The 19,783-nt window shown below is 31.1% G+C and overlaps 2 protein-coding genes across 16 annotated transcripts in view; one reads left to right on the top strand and one right to left on the bottom strand.

Moving 5' to 3' along the window:
* SLO2 (slowpoke 2) overlaps positions 1–9,490 on the top strand; it is a 508,183-nt gene extending 498,693 nt beyond the window's left edge. For all 15 annotated transcript variants that reach the window (XM_074118329.1, XM_074118338.1, XM_074118335.1 and 12 more), the window contains one exon: positions 152–9,490. The gene's annotated coding sequence lies outside the window, so the exon portion shown is untranslated. The remainder of the gene's footprint in view (positions 1–151) is intronic.
* A 6,685-nt stretch (positions 9,491–16,175) lies between these two features.
* Positions 16,176–19,434, bottom strand: LOC141449185 (uncharacterized). Its single transcript, XM_074118343.1, has 2 exons — positions 19,174–19,434; positions 16,176–17,512 (listed from the first exon to the last, which is right to left on the bottom strand). The coding sequence occupies exons 1-2, from the start codon at positions 19,432–19,434 to the stop codon at positions 16,190–16,192; spliced, it is 1,584 nt and encodes a 527-aa protein (XP_073974444.1). The 3' UTR covers positions 16,176–16,189.
* Between the last annotated feature and the right edge of the window lie 349 nt (positions 19,435–19,783).

Genomic DNA, 19,783 nt, shown 5'->3' with positions numbered 1-19,783 from the left:
AAGTCTTGTATAGACTTACTTCCTCAGGAGAAAAAATGAATTGATTATAATTCCAATTAGATAGAATTATGTTTAGTAAAAGCTTTTAAATCTAAAATTATAAGAATGTGAGTTGTGCAAAATTTAATGTAATTGATATATCCATTTTCAGGGGTAAGACACATGTGAAGAGATAATATTTTATTTTCAACAATCCAGCATTACATAACACAATACTGACTAAATTGTGGTAACTTAGGGAACAAAAAATATTTAGTGTTTTTTGTAAGTAAGATTTTTACATTGTTTAATATTTTAAAAAGAAAAAAGTGGCAAGAGATAAGTCCTATTTTCTTAGTTTGTTTTATATATATATATAAAATTAAATAAAGTACTTAATAGAGTAATAAAAGTATAATAAGGTATTTATTGCTTCTAATAAATATAAAGTTGTAAATAGTAATAAACTATAGGTAACTATTCGTTCGCTTTTGAAAACTAATAAAACAAACTTTTGAAAACAGAAATATATTTTTTATGTTTTAATTTTTATTTTTTATGTCTTTATCTGTTATTATTTAAACATTAAATTGTAGACGCATTGAAGAGGGAACCACTCTTACTGTAGTGTCAAACTCGGGTAGAGCTTTAAAACAGATTTGATCTGGCATTTTTGTTTTTTGATAAAAAAAAAAAGCAAAATATATTATTGATTCGTTGGAATTTAAGAGAAGGCATAAAAATAACAATAAAAGAAAATTTAGATATCATAATATATAAAGTAGTTAATCATAGAACGAGTTAAAATGAACAAATAATAAATGAGGAACCTGATTCTGTTAGATAATTTGAATATTGTTGAAGAGTCTCGTCCTTCACACTGTTATGTGGTACATATCACTGAAAATTATCCAGAATCTAATTTTAGATTTTGATTTAACCGAATAAGAAGTTTACTTTATAAATATTTACTCATTTTATCAATCATTAATAACATAAACAGATTATGTTAATTATAAATTTATAGAAATTACATTTTTTTCTAAGGCATCTGAAGGATAGCTCGTAAAATTAGTGTACGCTTTTCTTTCCTTTTACCAAAGATGTTTATTAAGGGATAAAATACTTGATTGTGGGAAATGTACATAATTAAAATAATTAGAGAGATATTATTTATTTCGTAATTCTAATTACTAATTCCTGCTAATGGGGCCAATTGCTTTGAGAGATTTTTTTTAAACTCAAATTTTTAATTTTAACTGAAAGATGAAATCTTTACTGTTGATATTGTTGTAGGCCGAGAGAGACCAGAGGTCTGTGAAACCAAGTCTTACGCTATCCAAATCAGCTCTGTGCCTACATTCTATCCTATCTATCCTAAAGGAAACTACAAATTAAGATGAGTCTAAAACTAAAACAATCCTGATCTTTACATTCCGACTTGACAAAAAAATAACACAGTAACCTTAAGGTGAACAACAACCTACCGTAAATTGTTCTAACAGAAGATCGTGAACTTAATCTCACCTGAAAACACAATGTAACTACCAAAAACTCTCAAAAGAGAACCAGCTGTTAAAAGAAATCCAAAACAATAACCAGAAGAGTGAGTCTGATAGATTACCGTGGCAGTCCCCAAAATCAATGTGATCATTCTTTCTGAACCCCTAATCAAGCATCCCATACATAGTCTAGCTCATCCCATACACAGTCTACCTCATCCATTTAGGACTTCTGTTGTGAAACCGTTCACCCCTTAGAAGCTAGACATGCAAGTCCAAGTGACCAAGACACGTGAACAAAAAATTCGTGAATCCTAGACCAAAAAAAAAAACATTCTTGCCAGAAGAAACGTTCTCCAGTTACGGACCTGTCAGTGTTAGTTAAAGGATGATTCGCTTATACAGTTTCGGAGCGCATGCAGAGAGCTCTTAATATTGTGGATAGATGGAGTAGAGCGGAAGGTCTCTCCATCAATCCTTACAAAACCAGGGTTGTCCCTTTCACAAGGAAAAGCAATCTAAGTGGATTGGAACAACCAATTTTGGGGGGAAGTTGGTATCCCCTTGTCCGTGTAGACCAAGTATCTCGATCAAAGGCTCGCATAGAATTCCCACCTAAATATAATTTTAAATAAAAATATAATTAAATATAATAATTTTAAAAATAATTAAAAAGTTAGGTTTGAGCCCTAAAATGACACTTTGGATCTATACAAGTGTAATTAGACCCATGGACGTTTTTCGCTTGGTGGACGAAAACCTTGCAGGTAAGAGGAGTCCGGGCAATCAGTGGAGGCTTGGCTTGCTTCATGGTCACTGGGGCCATGAGAACCTCCCCTACTGCGGCCTTGGAGGTGTTGTTAAATCTATACCTATTGCAGATATACAGGGTGTACACGGAGGAGAGGTCGAAACTTCGGGAGGTGATTCAGAAGCTCAAAGGCTGCAAAAAAATACTCTGGCCCAATCCTCAATAATGTCCAAGATATTTGCATTTTTAACTTTTCCGTCGATAGTCGCGTTTTTCACCATAAAAACGGCCGTAACTTTTCTATCCTTTATCCGACAACAAATCTGCTTATTCCAAACGAAAGAGCATTAAATTTCCTAAAAATTTGCTCTATACTGAGCCACAAACGTTTCTTATAACAATGCAATTTTTACTTAAACCCACTGAAAAATTCGTTTTCGATGATTTTTGCTAAAATTTCCAACTACATTTTTTCAATGATTAATAAATCAAGGGGTCACCCAATTACAAAAAAAGTTGTGCATTTATTGAGCTTCAAGACCATATGGATGTTTTTGTTTTTAATAAAATCCCTACCCCGAACAGAGGAGTGTCAAATGATGGATGTTGGACGAGGAATTATTAATTCTAAGATCGTAATTTTCTCAGAAAGATAGGCTGCTCTACGAACTATTAGTTCCTACCAGGTCAACTCAAGTCTGGTTTGGGACTGCCTGGGAGCCCTGAAGGAAATTAGTGACCAAAATAAGCTCTTTCTGGTTTGGGTACCTGGTCATTCAGGACATAAGGGAAACGAAGTGGCAGATTTATTGGCCCGGAAGGCTCTGGCTAAGGGTGTTACTTCTTGGGGAGAAAAAACCAAGGCCTGTGAGCTTTACCCAGGAGTCGCTCTCCAAAATTAAGAGTCTGATTAAACGGACGGGTCTGGAGGGCGAGCACTAGAGTGTGGGAGCCCACAATAGATCGAAAGGGGTCGCAGTGGCTTAATCCTTGAGGCCGCTATAGTTGAATCTATCTATCTTCTTTCAGTACTAATTTTGAGAAGACACAAATCACAGTGTGACTAACTGAGCAGATAGAGATCTTTTTAGAATCAGAGCTCCGTGTACTGTTCAACCGAAATACAACTACAAATACCATAGTTAATACCTGGAAAAGAAATAGTCGCTGTCTCAAACCAAACCTCTGTTTTCCATCCATTCTGAAACCATCATTGCAACCCTAAACTAATTTTCACTCAGAAAGACGCTCCGTAAACGAGACAGCCGTTCTAACCAACCTTACCGATACCTAACCCCTTTTGTCACAAGTTAAACCACTAAATTGGGACCTTAAAAATCATCTCGCGATTAAAATAACCATATCGCCTATCGTGTCAAAAATGTGCCTATTTAATTCTTTATATTTCATCGCCACCTCCACTAAACCTTAATGCCCTCATCGGTGAGAGATCTAATTTTGGTATATTTATTTCTTACTGCATAACATAATTTGGATTAGAAAACTAAATGATAAAAAGACGCAGAGAAAGGTTGGTCCATTTATATTTTTATTACATTTATCTAGATTTATACTCATATATCCTTTAGGTGCCTTAAGCGCATTGCTACGAATACTAACATCCATAATTTCACAGAACGTAACTTGTGGTTCATAAGTTATCAATAATAATTCCATTATTAATTAAAGGTTAAATCTTTTATGAAAATCTCTAGTGCTTTTTTTTTTTAGTTAGGTATATATATAATGCGTGTTGAATTACAACTAGACGGGGGTGGAAATTAAAATTAAATATCTTACATATATATAAATTATACAAAGTATATATGATGAGTATATAAATAAAATTCAAATGCACTAAAAAGGGTCCAGATTTTTCATTGACAATTATCAAAATAATGTAAAAACTTTTAAAAAACAAATGAATTAAATATTTCCTATGTATTACAACATATATATAAATACATAATTATATATTTATAAAATAAGAAGATCTAAAACAGCAAAAAATAGCTATTTAATAGTAATAACTTTAAATATATATTAGATTTGCTAGCAGCAAATATATATAATAATTGATACATTTACTGGACAGAAAATATTTGTATATAAAATTTTGGTTTTTTCATCAATTAAATGAGACAAACAAAACAAAAAAAAATGAACAAAATATAAATATGAAAGACAAAAAGCGAGAATAAAAATAAATTTTTTTAAAATAAACTTTTTTGTTTGTTGTTTCAGCTTTATTCGACCAAAAGTATTAACTTTTACTTTTTGTTTTTGTAAAAGTAATTGGCAATTTTGTAGAATTTTTTCCTTTTCTGAAATTTAAATATTTCATATATGTAAATTGATAAGAAGAGAGTAAAATTTGAAAGTATATTGTAAATAAATTTAAAGTTCACATAAAACCATTTGTATGTATATTTGAGAAATGTGTACAAAAATTAGGAAATCTTCTTTTGGTTTGTTTGTTCTCTGCAAAAAAAAAGAATAAGTAATAAACATAAAGTTGAAAATTTTCTTACAAAAACAAAATATTCTAATTATTAAATGCATCTTATAAAAAATTAATAACGTGAAACTCTACTGTGATCTATTGGGTAGTAATTTTCTCCCCCATTTATAAAAATACAAATATTTCTCGTAAGTCTTCAAAATAACAGCTGTTTGCCCAATATTGAAAAGTTAGTGCTTTAAAATATAGACATTGACAGTTCGTTACTGAAAATATAGATTTATTTCGAATGCTTTGTCAAAACGCGGAAGGAAGTAATGTCAAGAACTCCTTATGAACTCAGTACTGTTCAAAATAATTTGAGATTAAGGTTATCTCTGGCAAAAAAGAAAGATATTTACCAAATTGACCGAAGTATCTGAACATTTATGTTGTATTCTTTAAAAACGTCCTGCCTTCCTGAAGGTTGAAACTTCCAGATATCTACTATTATGCAGGGCTCTGCATTCACTGGGTAACGCAGTTACGTGCATTTAAAGCTCTCCTCTAGATGCAACATGTATTTAACGATTCCAGAAACGGTTATATTAACATTACTTCTTATTATTTTATTGTTATGAATATTTTTTTGGATCATTTAATGCTGTATGTTTTTAGGTCTATCTGATTAAACTGCAGTTTTGAGGAATGTTGTCAGAAGGCAATTCATTGGCAGGAATCAAATATTTTTTAGATATTACTTGGAAGTAGGTGTTATAAAGTCATATTAACTTCCATCCTAAATCTATGGTTGGTCTCAAAGTGACAGGGTATTTGTAGAATGCAGGTCTTCATATATTTAAATAGTCTGTACGATGAGCTGAATTCGTCTGTAGGATCATTCGACCTACCTCTTTTCTGCATTCTCAAGATATAATCTAAATTTTCTCATTTGGCCAATGACTACTTGATTGTTACGAATTTTAAAGGATCTACCATGCGGTAGAATGTGATGTTATTTGTTCTGGAGGAAATTTATGATAATGGTTTGGTAAGGCTAGTTTTTTTCTACATTGCAAATAAGAATAGTGAGATAGAGGTCCAGATATCCAGAAATAAGCAGATCGCCAGTAGTTTGTGAAGAAGAGCATGGATTTTTAGTATCAGATACTTAGATTATGTAAATAAAAGAAGCGTCTACGGCCTTCAAAGGAGGTAACTATTTGGATTTTCTGAAACCAATAGGATTCTTTGAAAACCTCTCCCTCATGCCAGATTACTTTACTTTCCTTATTGCTAAACGAACTGTTATGAACTGTTTATTTGTTCATGTTAGTCCTGACCAGTATTTACTCTTTTTTTTTTAGGCTTCCGATGTTGTTATTACCAATCCCTTCTTATAGTTTTATAAGTCTTACATAGGATGGCCCTGTGCTCCTTTTCCACGATGTTGTAAATTAAATAAGTCCAAGATACGTTATTACAAGTATTTCTAGGCTTAAATAATCATTCAAAGCAGTGGCAATTTTGAAGTTTCCGAACTTGTAATTGTTAGTGGGCCGCCATCTAAAGCTTTCCACTGTAAACAGACACTAACTCACCATTTGGATATTAGTAAAAATGAATAAATAATAGAAATTTATTGATATTAAAAATATGTGTGTTTAGATCAGATATGTGAGGGCTAATAAAACATTGTTTAATTTTATAAATTAAAATTAAATTACCCATTAAAATTTAAAAACCTTGATAGCTTTCCTTAAAAGTATAACTATGTGGCCTTTAAGAAAATATTAAAGAAAATTACGACCCACACTTGTACAGAATTTTTTCTATTTAGTAAATTAAATTATTTTTTGTGTTCAAAATGTACTATTCATATATAAATTATAACGTAACTATTAAAATAAAAAAATATATAATTAGGTAGTAATATAATGACTTAACTGATAATAAAATATTATAATAATAATATTATTATTTGATGCTACAGATATTTAAAGGACAGAAATTATTTTTTGCCCGTATACGTACCCCAAATTTTTTTATTGCTCCTAATGGTTGTGCACTTGTTAAAGAAAGCGGTAAGTTTGCCCCTACGTTTTTTTAATGCCTATTAATGATCACGGGACAGCAATGCTGGTGAATTTCTCGATGCTGTTGATTTTTCTTTGCCAAAACATTTTATTTTATTTTTTTATACTTTATTTTAGCTCCTTTCGGATTTTCAATCATCTTTAAAGTTTGATTAAGTAGGTTCATTTAGAATAATTCAACACATATTACTACATTTACTGATTGCATTACGTCGTACGTTGCTGCTTTAAAAAAAATAGAAATATAATGATTATTCCAAGCGCCACGAAGTTAGCTGAATGTTAAAGCTGATCAGCTGAGATGGGTTGTAGGTCAATTGCCGGAGGGAAGCTATGTGGCTAGCGAATTGGATTCTCACGTGGAGGTCCCGGGTTCGAATCCAGCTGATGGCCCTTAGATTTTTTTTTCCCTATGGCCCGCACGTTGTGGACGTTTGCTCCATGTTAAGAGTCGGCTAAAATCGTCTGAATTAACTATTATCATATCTGATTGAATGGAGAAATTAGGAGAAAGAGAGGCAATACTTTTTTTTCCTTATTATCAAGAAGAAATTTATCCAATTTAGCCTTAAATATTCCATTCCCGACAAGTAATTTTGTTTCTTTTGTTACTTATATTCATCTATAATTATGTAACTTATTTTCAATCTCAAGTATTTGTACTTCTATTAACATTTGTACCAAATATGACCGGTAATTTCGTTAACCTTACCTTGACATTTTAAAAGAGGTTATAGAAAAAAAAAGAAGAAAATTTCTGTAAATTAAAGCAGAATGAAGTTTGGGACACAACATAAATTTTGTTACTTTTCTTTGTATTTTTATTTTCAAATTAATTTTAATAAAATCGCGTAAAACATTAATCTTCGGCAAAAGTTTTACTTATTTTATTTTGTTTATAGAAACATATTAAGAAAATTTCAAAAAAAGTAGAAAATGTTTTTACTAGGTAATTGAGAGCTTTCAGTGGTGATCTTCTTGGCTAATAAATTAAATATAATAATTATTATTGAATCTTGCTGGTTGCGCAGTGCAGAATAGCGCTTTGATAATTTTTTTGTCATAAAAGCACAAGTGTTTTAGGTCTTTAACTTTTTTTATTTTTTATTTGGTAAGATTTGGTATTTTCAAACGTTCTTAGATTAGAGCAGGATGATGACAAATTTAATGGATGGAATCCAGAACCAAACAGAATTGAATAAAATAAATGTGTTAGGGGGGATTATAGCCGGGATAGTAATAATTAATTTGCTCTGAGTAATGTTTAAAGTCGTCAGTTAGCTATATATGAGCTATATCACTGAATGCTAGCTGAATGTCAGTTAGCTATATCAATGTAGCTGAATGTCAGTTAGCTATATCACTGAATGCTAGTTGAATCTCAGTTAGCTATATCAATGTAGCTGAATGTCAGTTAGCTATATCACTGAATGCTAGTTGAATCTCAGTTAGCTATATCAATGTAGCTGAATGTCAGTTAGCTATATCACTGAATGATAGTTGAATGTCAGTTAGCTATATCAATGTAGCTGAATGTCAGTTAGCTATATCACTGAATGATAGTTGAATGTCAGTTAGCTATATCAATGTAGCTGTATGTCAGTTAGCTATATCACTGAATGATATTGTTCTTTAAATCATCTTTTATTAAAAAACTTTTACTCCAGATAATTACAAAAGTAATCACCGTGGGTTTCTTTTGAGTATTCAAAATTTAATTGAGATTTCTCACCAGTTATTTTCTTGAATGACTTTATTCCAAGGGGTTATCATTTTCTTATTGCTCTTGTTCTTACCTTCCACTTTGGTTGCTTATGCGAAAATTCTTTTGTAAAACTAAATTCTATATAACGATGGTACATTCCATCCTATATTCCTTAAAAGTTATCCCTTTCTTTTTCTGGCTTTAATTTATATTCAACTGCTGATCAAGTTCTTCATCTTTTTTTACATAATATTTTTAAACACTATTTTGTTTGAAGTATATCATCATTTTCGGTTTGTACTGAAAAGAGTACATAACGCAGTTTTCGCTATTTCACGTAGAAAGCTACTTCACATTTACTACATACAACCAATAAAGAGAAACTTCAAATTATTTTGCTGGAATTGTACTTTTTGACACATTAAATGGGCAAAGACCAGAATGAAATCTGCACTACACCACATGTACACGCGATAGCACCATCGCCCGCACTAGTTGGTCCACGCCTTGGTTTTATCCGGCTAATTTTGTAAATTTGTAATAACTTAATGGTTTGGTTTTGACAGTAAATTATTTATCCCAGTTTAAACTGATAAAATCTCTGATTTAAGCTTGGAAAATTTACTTTCAAGCGACAGTCAACAAAAGATTGAATAAATTAACATTCAAAACAAAACAAAAAAAAATCTTTGAAAATGTTATGAATGTTACGCAAAAACTTGTAGTTTGTGTGTGTATATATATATATATATATTTCTTGCTTGCAAATTATATATTGTATACAAAAAAAAATGCATGAAATTATTATTGAAACAAATTTAAAATATTTTTCTTGTAAATAATTACAGATAAATAATGGTCTAATATGTAAACTATATTTAGGAGAAAACAAAAAATAATTATATATAAATATATGTATGTATAAAAAGAGGCTGTGATGTGTATTCACCAGTATAGGTCAGGGTTGTTTTCTGTTTGTAAAATTGTTATTTTTTTTTTTTTTTTTTTTTTTTTTTTTTTTTTTTTTTTTTATATATATATAACAGAAATATTTTTGTTTTCTGATATTTTGTATTTATTCAGCATCTCTGAAGCAAATTTGTTGAACGAATTTCATTTCTTTATGGACAAGTCAACCTCGATGAGATTTCATTTTAGTTTTTATTTCCATTTCATTTTTTAAATCTTTATTTTTATTTTTATAGGAAACTTATAAAAGAAACTTCTTTACCCATCACAATCGTTGGAATCTTTCAAGTATAGAACAGTTTAGCTCTCAAACTTCAGGAGTCTTACTTGCTGTTTCCCAGCTAAAGCTTTTAATGTAGTTGAGGATTAGTGGAACTGTGGCTTACACGAACAGTTTAGCTCTCAAACTTCAGGAGTCTTACTGGCTGATTCTGATTCCCAGCTAAAGCTTTTAATGTAGTTGAGGATTAGTGGAACTATTCTTTACACGAATTAATTTGAGCACTTCCATTAACAGTACATGTATCTTCCTTTCACATTATACTTACGTACTTACAATAATCAACTGCATTGTGTACAGTTAAAGGTTCTAAAGTGCTTAGTGAGCATTAAACACGGTTCTACAAATGATTGATTGCTTAATTCCGTAACCTCTTAGCCTTCAGTCTTCTGAAAATACAAACTGATTTTTATGATTAAACTCGTCTTAGTATTGATGAAGACAGAAAGAGCACATCATCAGCATTCAGGTACTGTTCAAACGATTTTCTTCTTTACCTTAGTACAAGATTTAAGCATGAATTTGTTAATACAGGCAGACATAAATTTTTAAAGTAAATTCGTAAGGGCTTTATCGATCAGGGGTCTCTATTTATGATCGTTGATTGGATTTCATTTTCTTATGTCTTGCTCCCCTGAGATTTTCGTTCCCTAAGAGACAGCTACAGCTTAATGGCAATGAGGGGGCAGTTTACACTGCAAAGGGACTATCTGGAGTATCTGGACTATCTAATTTAATAAAAAGAAACTTTTTAAAGCTATCAATTGAGATGCTGAATAAAATATCTTCATCAGAGAAAAGAGAAATAGGATTATTGAGAGTATTCAATTGCATAGTTTAACAAAGTATTTATATTATATATTGTAAACAAAAACTCACAGCGCACTTAATTATTCAGTAAATATTATATAATATTACTACACAAAATTCCATTATAAAATAATACATTCAAAATGGTTGTGAAACACACATAATTTTCTGAACTTAAAAGCATAATTATATTTATTTTTTATTTTCCTTTCTTTGTTGTTAAACTTTCCCTTCAGCTGATTTCTTATAGTTATTAATAATTCAATATTAAGATAGAATATATTTTTTATATTGGTGCTAATGTAATCTTTACTTTTCATTTTTTTGTGAACTAAATTCTTATATTTACCTATCAGTAAATCTGGGTAAACTGATTGGATTTTTTTTTTTTCATTTTGGATGGAAAATAATTAATTTGAAAGAAGTTAAATATTAAGAAAAGTGCCGAATTTCTAATATCTGGGTCCTGCTAACAGTTTAAATTTCTGACATTTATTGCAATTATGCAGTTTTTTGAACAAAATTTTTTTGGGAGGATTCCTGGGATACAAAAATTAAATATAATCTCCTTCCAGTGACTTAATGTGGAAACCAAAGCTCGTTGAGCAAAACTCACTATTCTTTTTTAGATTGTTGTTCGTGTTTGAATAAGTTGAGGTTCTCTAGGCAGGCCACTTTGAACTAAAAACCTGTGTTTGTTTTGTTCATTCTAAATAGTGTTTAGACCGGTCCATTTAGTCATTTTGAACCAGAAATAGATCCGGAACTTTATATTGGAATGGTAGCAAAGGTGTTCAGAGTGACATTAAGCGGAATACGCTCAAATTGTTGCCAATATCATTTAATGTTGACAATAATATTGAAGTGTGAAATTAACCAGTTATTAATGAAAATTAACAGCTGAAATTTCCACAAATTTGGCGGAAATTGTTACAGTTGTCACCTATCCGAATGTTCAATTACAAATATAACCTTACCTAATTTATTACTAGAGTTTTTTGCCTCTAAAAATGTAAAGTCGATGATGGTATTAAAATTACTTAGTAACTAATGTAAAGTTACCTAACCGATATCTTAATTTACCATTTTATCGTTCAAGTTTTTGATACCCAATTTATAAATTTCATCAGTAAAAACAAAAAATATTTCCACATTTCTTTTTTTGTCTCCATACTAACTCCTATATTTTTCTTTTCAAATTTGGATGAAAGGAATAAATAGGATAGAAAACCAGCCATATTGTATTTGATTTGTTTTGAAAATAAACAAATTAAAAAAAATAATTATAAATTACTTTTCAAAAACCATCATACGCTTGGGTAATATCGGGTATTTCAGCTAAAAAGTGGGTAAAAACTCAAAACGGTTTAAGATTTTTTTTTAACATACTGCTACTCAGGTTGTTCACTTAACTGTAGCAAAAAAAATTATAATAAATGCTTAAACAGACTAACTCTTATTCAAGCAGCGTAGTTAGAACTTTTAATGAAAACTTATTTCAAATCAATTATACGTACTACTTACAACTAGCCATTTATTGTCATTTTTAAACATGAATTTGTTTGTTTAATGCAATGTTTCATTAGAATTTTCCTGTTTTAAACACTTAAGAAATGTAAATAAATGAAGAGGGGCTGATAATTTGTTAAAAAAAAAAAAAAAAGAAATGGTGCCTCTAAAAACCAAAAAGATATATAGAAGAAATGGCAAAGATATTGATGGGTTTATACAGTTCGCTCACTTATGATTGTATTATAAGCGTAATAGGGCGTCCATTTTGTACATACCGCCAGAGATCTATATCTAAATAAATTTTAACAATTATTTAATACAAAATTTTTAATTTTATTGATATACAATTAATCCTCCTCATCGTCAATCATTTTGACTATTGGCAGTAGACAATTTAGGAATTGGTAAGTATGTAACTTTTGACTTGATTATTGATTTCTAAATACGGGAAGCCTAATTTAACTCAAAAGTAAATTAACTTCCTCTTATTTCTAGCTTATAAAACGAGAGATTTATTGTTCTTCAGTGGTGAATCAGTCACCACTGAAGAAAGAGTAATGCCAATTTCAGTCATTTTTTTATTATTTTGCCAAGCTTTAGACCTAGAGACTAGGTCATTTTCAGCGCTTATGGACAATATAATATTTTTATATTGTTATTCTAAAATTGGTGAGTCTTCTGTCCTGTCTTCTTATGAACCGTTCCGTTATTCTTTCTCTATTACTGACGACTAATTAGTGAGGGAGGGAAATCGTTATGAGTAGTAGAGATTTTATTTTTTATCTTGAATCTTTTGATGACATGATAAAAGTTTTGAAAAGTGATAAATTCGTTAAAAAAAACTGGCTGGCGCTTTAATTTTTAACCAGTTAAGCGTGGTATTTAGTTTTAAAAACCCTCCACAGTGTGCGGAATTAAAATCAGACAATGACGTGTGTACACGTCAAACGCAGGGTAAAACAACCAAAAGTTAACAACGTCATAATAGTCACTGCAAGCACTTTTTCTGCAATCTCTCTGGGACTTTGAGATTACAGAGCATTTTGTGCTCATTAAAAATCTTGCACCGCTTCACGTATGCATTGTTCTAGCTAACTAGGGACGCAAGAGCTTTTACAAGGAAGAAAAAGAGCTTTGAATTCTTTGCAAAATGAAATCATGCTCGTACTGAGGTCTGAACGTCTATCTAAGGTAAAACCAGCATTGCACAAGGGTTGAGAGCTTCTATTTGTGTGCGTAATTCCCAATCTCTAAGGCGGAAACCAAACATGTACCAACCACTTATTTGGCTGAATCCCACCAACCCCCTCCGTTTAAGATATTTGGCAGTTCCATTGGTAAGATAAAGGAAACATCCCGCCAAATAATATTCTTATTGTATTTTATTAAAATTTCGAGTTTTTATAGATAATGGCAATTTTATATTTTTAACAACAAGTGTACACGTCGAACGCACCGTAATAGAGATTTTTGGTTTGACGTGAATTCACGTCAAACACATTTAACAGGTTTTAACAAGGAATTAATCAACCTAGAAAATTTTAAATTAACTTTTTTATTTTTATAAGATTCACAGACAAGAGTTAGTCAAATATGGTCCTTGAAAAACTACTTAAAAGAGAAAACGAACAAAACTCCTTGAAGAATTCTTACTTGTTAAAGTATTGGTAGCTAATTAATTGCTTATGTTATAAAAACCTCAAATAATATGCTTAGTGGAGAAATTAAATATTAACATAATTAAGAATTAAGATTAAGTTCAAATTTTTAACATAAAGAAAAATATTGGCAAGTTTTTAAAACTGAATTTAAGCCGAGGTTATTTTTACTAATAATAATTCTCTTAGTGCCCGAGGTTAACGTTTGCAACCCTCCAAATAATAGCTGTACGTTTACTAAGAAATTTTCGATTGATAAACTATTCAGTACCTGTAGTTCAATATTTGTAGAGTGTCCCAGTCATTCCAGTCACATTTTAGAGGGCCTGGTGTTGCTGGAGTGTATAATTAACAGCATTATATACCATTTTCATTTACGTCCATACTTAGCGACAAAAGCCAAAATTTATAGTTAATATTGTAATTATTATTTAATATTAAGTTAGTAGTAGTTTATTTACGTTATATGTAGAAATCTCGCTTCGTCGTTCGTCATTTTGATTAATTGCAGCAGTCTATTTAGTAATGTAATTAATATTTCAAATGTACAATTACCTGTAAGGAAATATTTATTTAATTAATAATAATGTTTAATAATTAATGTATTTTTAGATGTTAGATCAACTGGGGAAAGCTTAATGTCCAGTGAAAAGGTGGTAATGTTTCTGCATCACTAAGGTTTGTCTCCAGAAGTCTCAAAGGAGCTCTACAAAACTGAAGAAGCTCAGTATAGTTGCGGTTTAATTAAAACGTAACAGAAGCTATTTCAATGATAGCCCCCCCAAAAAGGTGTAGATCTACCCCAAAATAGGTTAATATTTAGAAACGCTTTGGAATGTTTTGGATTTAGATTAAAGTTCTAAGCCACTGTTCTCTGTTTCTCAGTTTGGGTGTCCAGGTATACCCTATTTCCTAACTTTTATCCACTTATTTGAAATTTAACATTATTGAATCCAGCGGTTTTATACAGAATGTATTTCTTTTAGGGTTTATAGTGCTAAAGAGCTTCTTTCACAGTCAGAGATAATAGAGTGTCTGTACACTAATAAAAACTGCTGAAGCTCTTAAGGTATTCATTGTTTTTATAATTATTCCTGTTTACACGAGTTACCACCTGCATTAGACAGGAGGTACACTATCTTTGCAACAAAAACAAATCATTGAATACACAGATCGTACCTCAAACTATAATTAGTTCCTAAAGTGTTTTGATAAAAAGTGTAATTTTCTCTTCCCTGGTTAAGAAAAGAATCGCGACCATGCCAAATTGATATCTAGTTGATTTTTCAACGAAAATACCCAATTTGAGATTCCCTAAATCAGAAAATGCTTCGTGTGTAGTAAAATCGATAACGAAAAATCGTTGAAAGACGAAACTATCGGTTTTATTCTTCTTTAATCTTATTGTTTTCGCGTTAATCTAAAACTTTTATTTTAAACATTTTTTTGCTAAAGGACGAATTAGCTTAGTAATGAAAAAGTGGTAACATCTGTGTGTTGCTAAATTTCCGAGTTAGTATATTTCACCATTAGGATTATCACTTTTCTGATGTCTTTTACTTTTTTTTTAACTTTAAGATGCCACCTACGATTGTACTCATATACTTGTAGGTTAATAACTACGATTTGATTAATTTCTTTTATCGAAATTCTTATTAGAGCACACTGAAAACTAATCGTTTCCTCTTATATTGCAATTTCGGTTGATCGTGCAGTTATATTATCTACAAAATATTATTAATAATTATGTGATTAATAATTAAAAATTCTGAATTGGAAGAAATCTATTTTTATTATCTTGAGGATAATAGTAAGAGATATTTGAGAGTTGGTAAAAGATATTTGTTTAGTTGATTCTTGTATTACTATGATTTGGAATAACTTTTTATTTTGATTTAAATAATTTATTTATTAAGCTTGTAATTCCTGTGACGAACACTTGTCCCAAAAGATAAGTCTGCCAACTATATTGTTAGTTTTGGATCTTGCAATTGTAATAAATTAAAATAAATAAAGACAGTATTTGTTTTGTTAAAGTGCAACAACACCTGGCGGCCGGAGACCTCTCTAGTGCTTTGCTGGCTATCAGACAGTGTTCTTTCGTTTTTAAAGGCACGTTTTTCGGGTGAACAGGCTTCTACGAAGAGGAAAGTCTGGATGGATGGATTTGAACCCGGGTCTTCTGCTTCAGATCCAGCACACTAATCACTACAGTTAGCTTACCCCGTTTCAGTTTTTATTATTAATTTGCTATTGAAACATTTTCTTAGTAACTATTAGGAATTTCGTTTCAAAAATTTTCTAACATTTTTCATCAGACAATAATTAAAATTTAAACTTTCTTAATTTAGGAAAAACAATCTTGACATTTCAAACAATGAATTATTACAAGGTAAAGTTAGGATTAAATTTCTACATTTTGGAGAACGTGATCGAAATATAAGTAAGTACTCTAAAATATTTAACTAATTAATTGTGTCCAGATACTTAGGGCTTGCTCTTTTTATTTGATTTCTTTTTGGGTCTGTCGTTGTAATAACTTGCTAACAATGTTTCAAGATTCATACGTGAATCAGTTTTCTCTACTGTTCGTACATCCTGTCTCGTCCTTGGTTCTTCTTTTGAAGTACGATTCCTTTCGTTGTAATATGATAACAAATCCTTCTGGATCTCTTTAAATTCTTCAGATTCGTCAAGAGCCAAGCCCATTGCTGTACGATCGACCTTTGGTGGCTTCCCTTTCTTTTTCGATTTGTTTTTTAAAGACATTACTTTTTTTCCCTCGTCTTTACTCAATCCAGAGGCGCCAAAATTAGTATCAGCTGTTTCTTTTTTCTTTTTAGTAATCCCCTTTCTTTTGGCATTGGAGGTATTTCCAGATGCAAGCGGTATTTTCTTTTGATCACTTATTCTTTGGCCAGTTTTTGTTGCTTTTTTTCTCACTTCTTTGTGCTTTACTTCTTCCCTCCCACTAGCATTATTTTTTCCATGTGACAAATCTAGTTGCTTTTCTGTCATTTTCGGCTTGATGACTTTTGATTCATCCGGTTTCTCATCAAGAAATAAATTATTTAAATTTACTTTACTCTCTTCGAAATTTTCTGCTTTTGGAAAGTTTCGCTTTGATAGTTTTTCGCTTAAGACTTGTTCAGATTTTTCCCAAATATTTTGGTCTAATTCATATTGTTTATGAAGAAGTGATTTTCTATCATAAGACGTTGGCCAATCTTCTTCTATATTTATTTCATTTTCCACATCTCTTTGAATGTAATCTGCAAATCCGAAATTCTCCCTTAGCACCGCTTCCCCAAGATAGTACAGTACAGCTTTTGGAATAATTCTTTCTTTTAAATAGTAACCCAATTGGAAATCCGTTAGTAAGTAATTCAGTACGTATGGTTGTAATTTTGAGTCGTCAGTATTTTTGGGAGGATCAAAAAAATTGAAAAAACTGGCTCTTTTAATGATTTTTTTCTTTCTTATTGTGACGGTCAAATCTCGGGTTGTCCAATTAATATCGCAACCGGTACAAGCGATCATTTCTGGTCCGTACATATTGAACGGATCATTGTTTTTCTTTCCAAAATCAATAACGTATTGTTTTGTTAGGATATCATTTTTGAAGAATTGGTTAGGTTGAAAATGGAATTTAAGTGTAAATCCAGCCTTTGGTTTCACAGTTTTGTTGCATGAAATGTCTGACAAAAAAGACAGAGGTTCACAATCATGTCTTTGAATCATGGACCAAAATATTGGTATATTGTTCAACACGGTAAACCAAAAACCTGGTATGCCTTTTAAATTTTCTATCTGCAACAAAGCAAAGCAAAAAAAAATGATTACTCCTTTCAATTTCACGAACGATAATAATTAATATCGCGGCCCCTAAATTTGCTTGGTTAGTTATACATTTCTACTACTAGTCTCTTTCTTACAAAAATCGACGCCTAAATCTTGTTATTACAGAGTTTTAAACTACTCGGTGCTACTTTTCTTGGTACGCGGTCATTTTTTTCAAGTGGGCAAGACAATTTAAAAAGAGGAAATAATGTATAAACAAAAAAAAATTGTTCTCCAAATTATTGCTTCATCAGGGATTAAAGTTGGCCTAAAATTAGAGTGGTTTTATTGTTCTAATCCAAGTAAATATAAACCCACAATGATTCAATATTTAACCGTCACAAAGAAGTAGCCCTTCTTGTTATCTTTTGATTAAAAGAACAAAATAAATAAATACTTGCTAAGATTAGTTGATGTGTATCGTATAAAAGAAAAAAAAATGTTTAAAAATATTAAATGTGCAAGTTTAGTCACAGTTTGTTTGCAATATTCTTAATTACTGCACTAACAACAACGACTGGAAACTATCTTTGATTATATCTCTCATTGCACGCATATTTATTGTGTCAAGGTCCGTTATCGGACTTCTATCCATCATTAACTGCGAGATAGAAACATATGTGAAGTCAAAATCTTTGCACCAAATTTATTTGAACTGGGGAAATCAACGCGGTCCTAATCGTAGGGTCAAGATTATAGACTTAAGTTCATTTGTGCTGAGCGATTGAAATGTACAACTTAAGTAAAAGGTTATTGTTTGTTTTAAGGAAGGAGAGTGAACGAAAGCCATATTTATATCCCATCCATACTTATGTTGGAGTCAGGTTGCTGTGAAAATGCTGTGGGAGGAAGGATAATGGTCGCCGAATGCGGAGCAGCTTCCTTGCAAGTTGAGGATTGATGGTGAGGAGATCCTCAGAGTCATGTAAAATTAGGAAAATAATAAAGCGCTTCTTTATGCAGTAACATCTAGGACAAATAAATTAAAACTAGAAAATAGGTACACAACTAGGGACAGCTTTGGAAATTAACCACTAATGCAGGAGTTCTCAACCTTTCTGTATCACAGGCGCATTTGAAACTGCAAAGAATAGTGGCGTGCGTAATCGGATTTGATAAAAAAAATAACATGAAAAATATAATCATGATAGCATAAAAAAGTGATCAGTTAGGCGCTTTAGCGAGTTTTTCGCAACAATTATTTGAAAATTAAATTAACTTTTATTTTCATTATTTTAAGACGCATTTGCATCTGCGAGAACCCTGCTCCAGAGTTAGGGATGGCGTTTGAAGTTCCACCCATATTTATATTGGAGTCAAGTTGCTGTGAACTTTATTATTGAATCATGAAGAAATTGAAAAGACGGAGAGATTCTTTTATTTCTAGATAGATGTTAATCAACCAACAACTTAACGGTACTTTGCCCTGCATGTTATTTGCATACTGAACTTTGCACTTTGCGTAATTTTTGTCAGTAAATGCACAGGAAATAGTAAAAACAACTCGTACAATTCTGGTAGCAGACGACGGCGATTTGTGTGGCACTAATAAAAGTGGTTTGTAGTAACATCTAGTTTGAAGAGACAGTCTAAGTCTCACCATATATTTATAATGACTTTTATTTACTCACATCGATTCCCTCCAGATCCTGTCTGGGCGGTATATGCACATATGTCAGCGCCGTGTCGCATTCCTCTTCTCTCGGCTCGTACTCTCCCGTTATAATTTGCCGCCTTCTTTCTAAAAATGGTCCCAACTTATGATCATAGTTTGCTTCCAGTTTTAGCACTTGTAGCGAGAACTTCTCATCCACCTCAGCTGTTTCCATTTGCAATCTTCTAAGTGCATTAATCCTCCTTAAAAAACTCGCCTTACCGGTGCTGCTACTCATTATTGATGATAATTATAAATTCATTAATTTTTCAAAAATTTATCAATAAAGTTACTTCTATTTTTTGTTTTAATTCACATATGATTATTGTTATATTTAAAATACACATTATGTATAGTTATTTATACTCTTTCTCTTGAGTACATGATTATTGTTTAATTTTGTTATCCAGATAGTAATAAGTTCTACTTATATTTAATGAAAGTAAAATAATATGTAATAATTATTCACAGTGTGTTCAACATTGTTTTGAAATTTTATTTAGACTTCATTAACAAATATTCGCAAGTAGTTTCCTTTCTATTCCCCAATACTTCTGGTGGCTAGGGATTGCTAGAAGTTACGGATA

This window comes from Rhodnius prolixus, unplaced genomic scaffold, assembly GCF_049639745.1.
Source record: "Rhodnius prolixus isolate KJV_2025 unplaced genomic scaffold, Rpr scaffold_2, whole genome shotgun sequence".
Taxonomy (NCBI): domain Eukaryota; kingdom Metazoa; phylum Arthropoda; class Insecta; order Hemiptera; family Reduviidae; genus Rhodnius; species Rhodnius prolixus.
The sequence above is the reverse complement of the archived record's forward strand: the minus strand, read 5'-3'. Positions and strand labels throughout refer to the sequence as shown.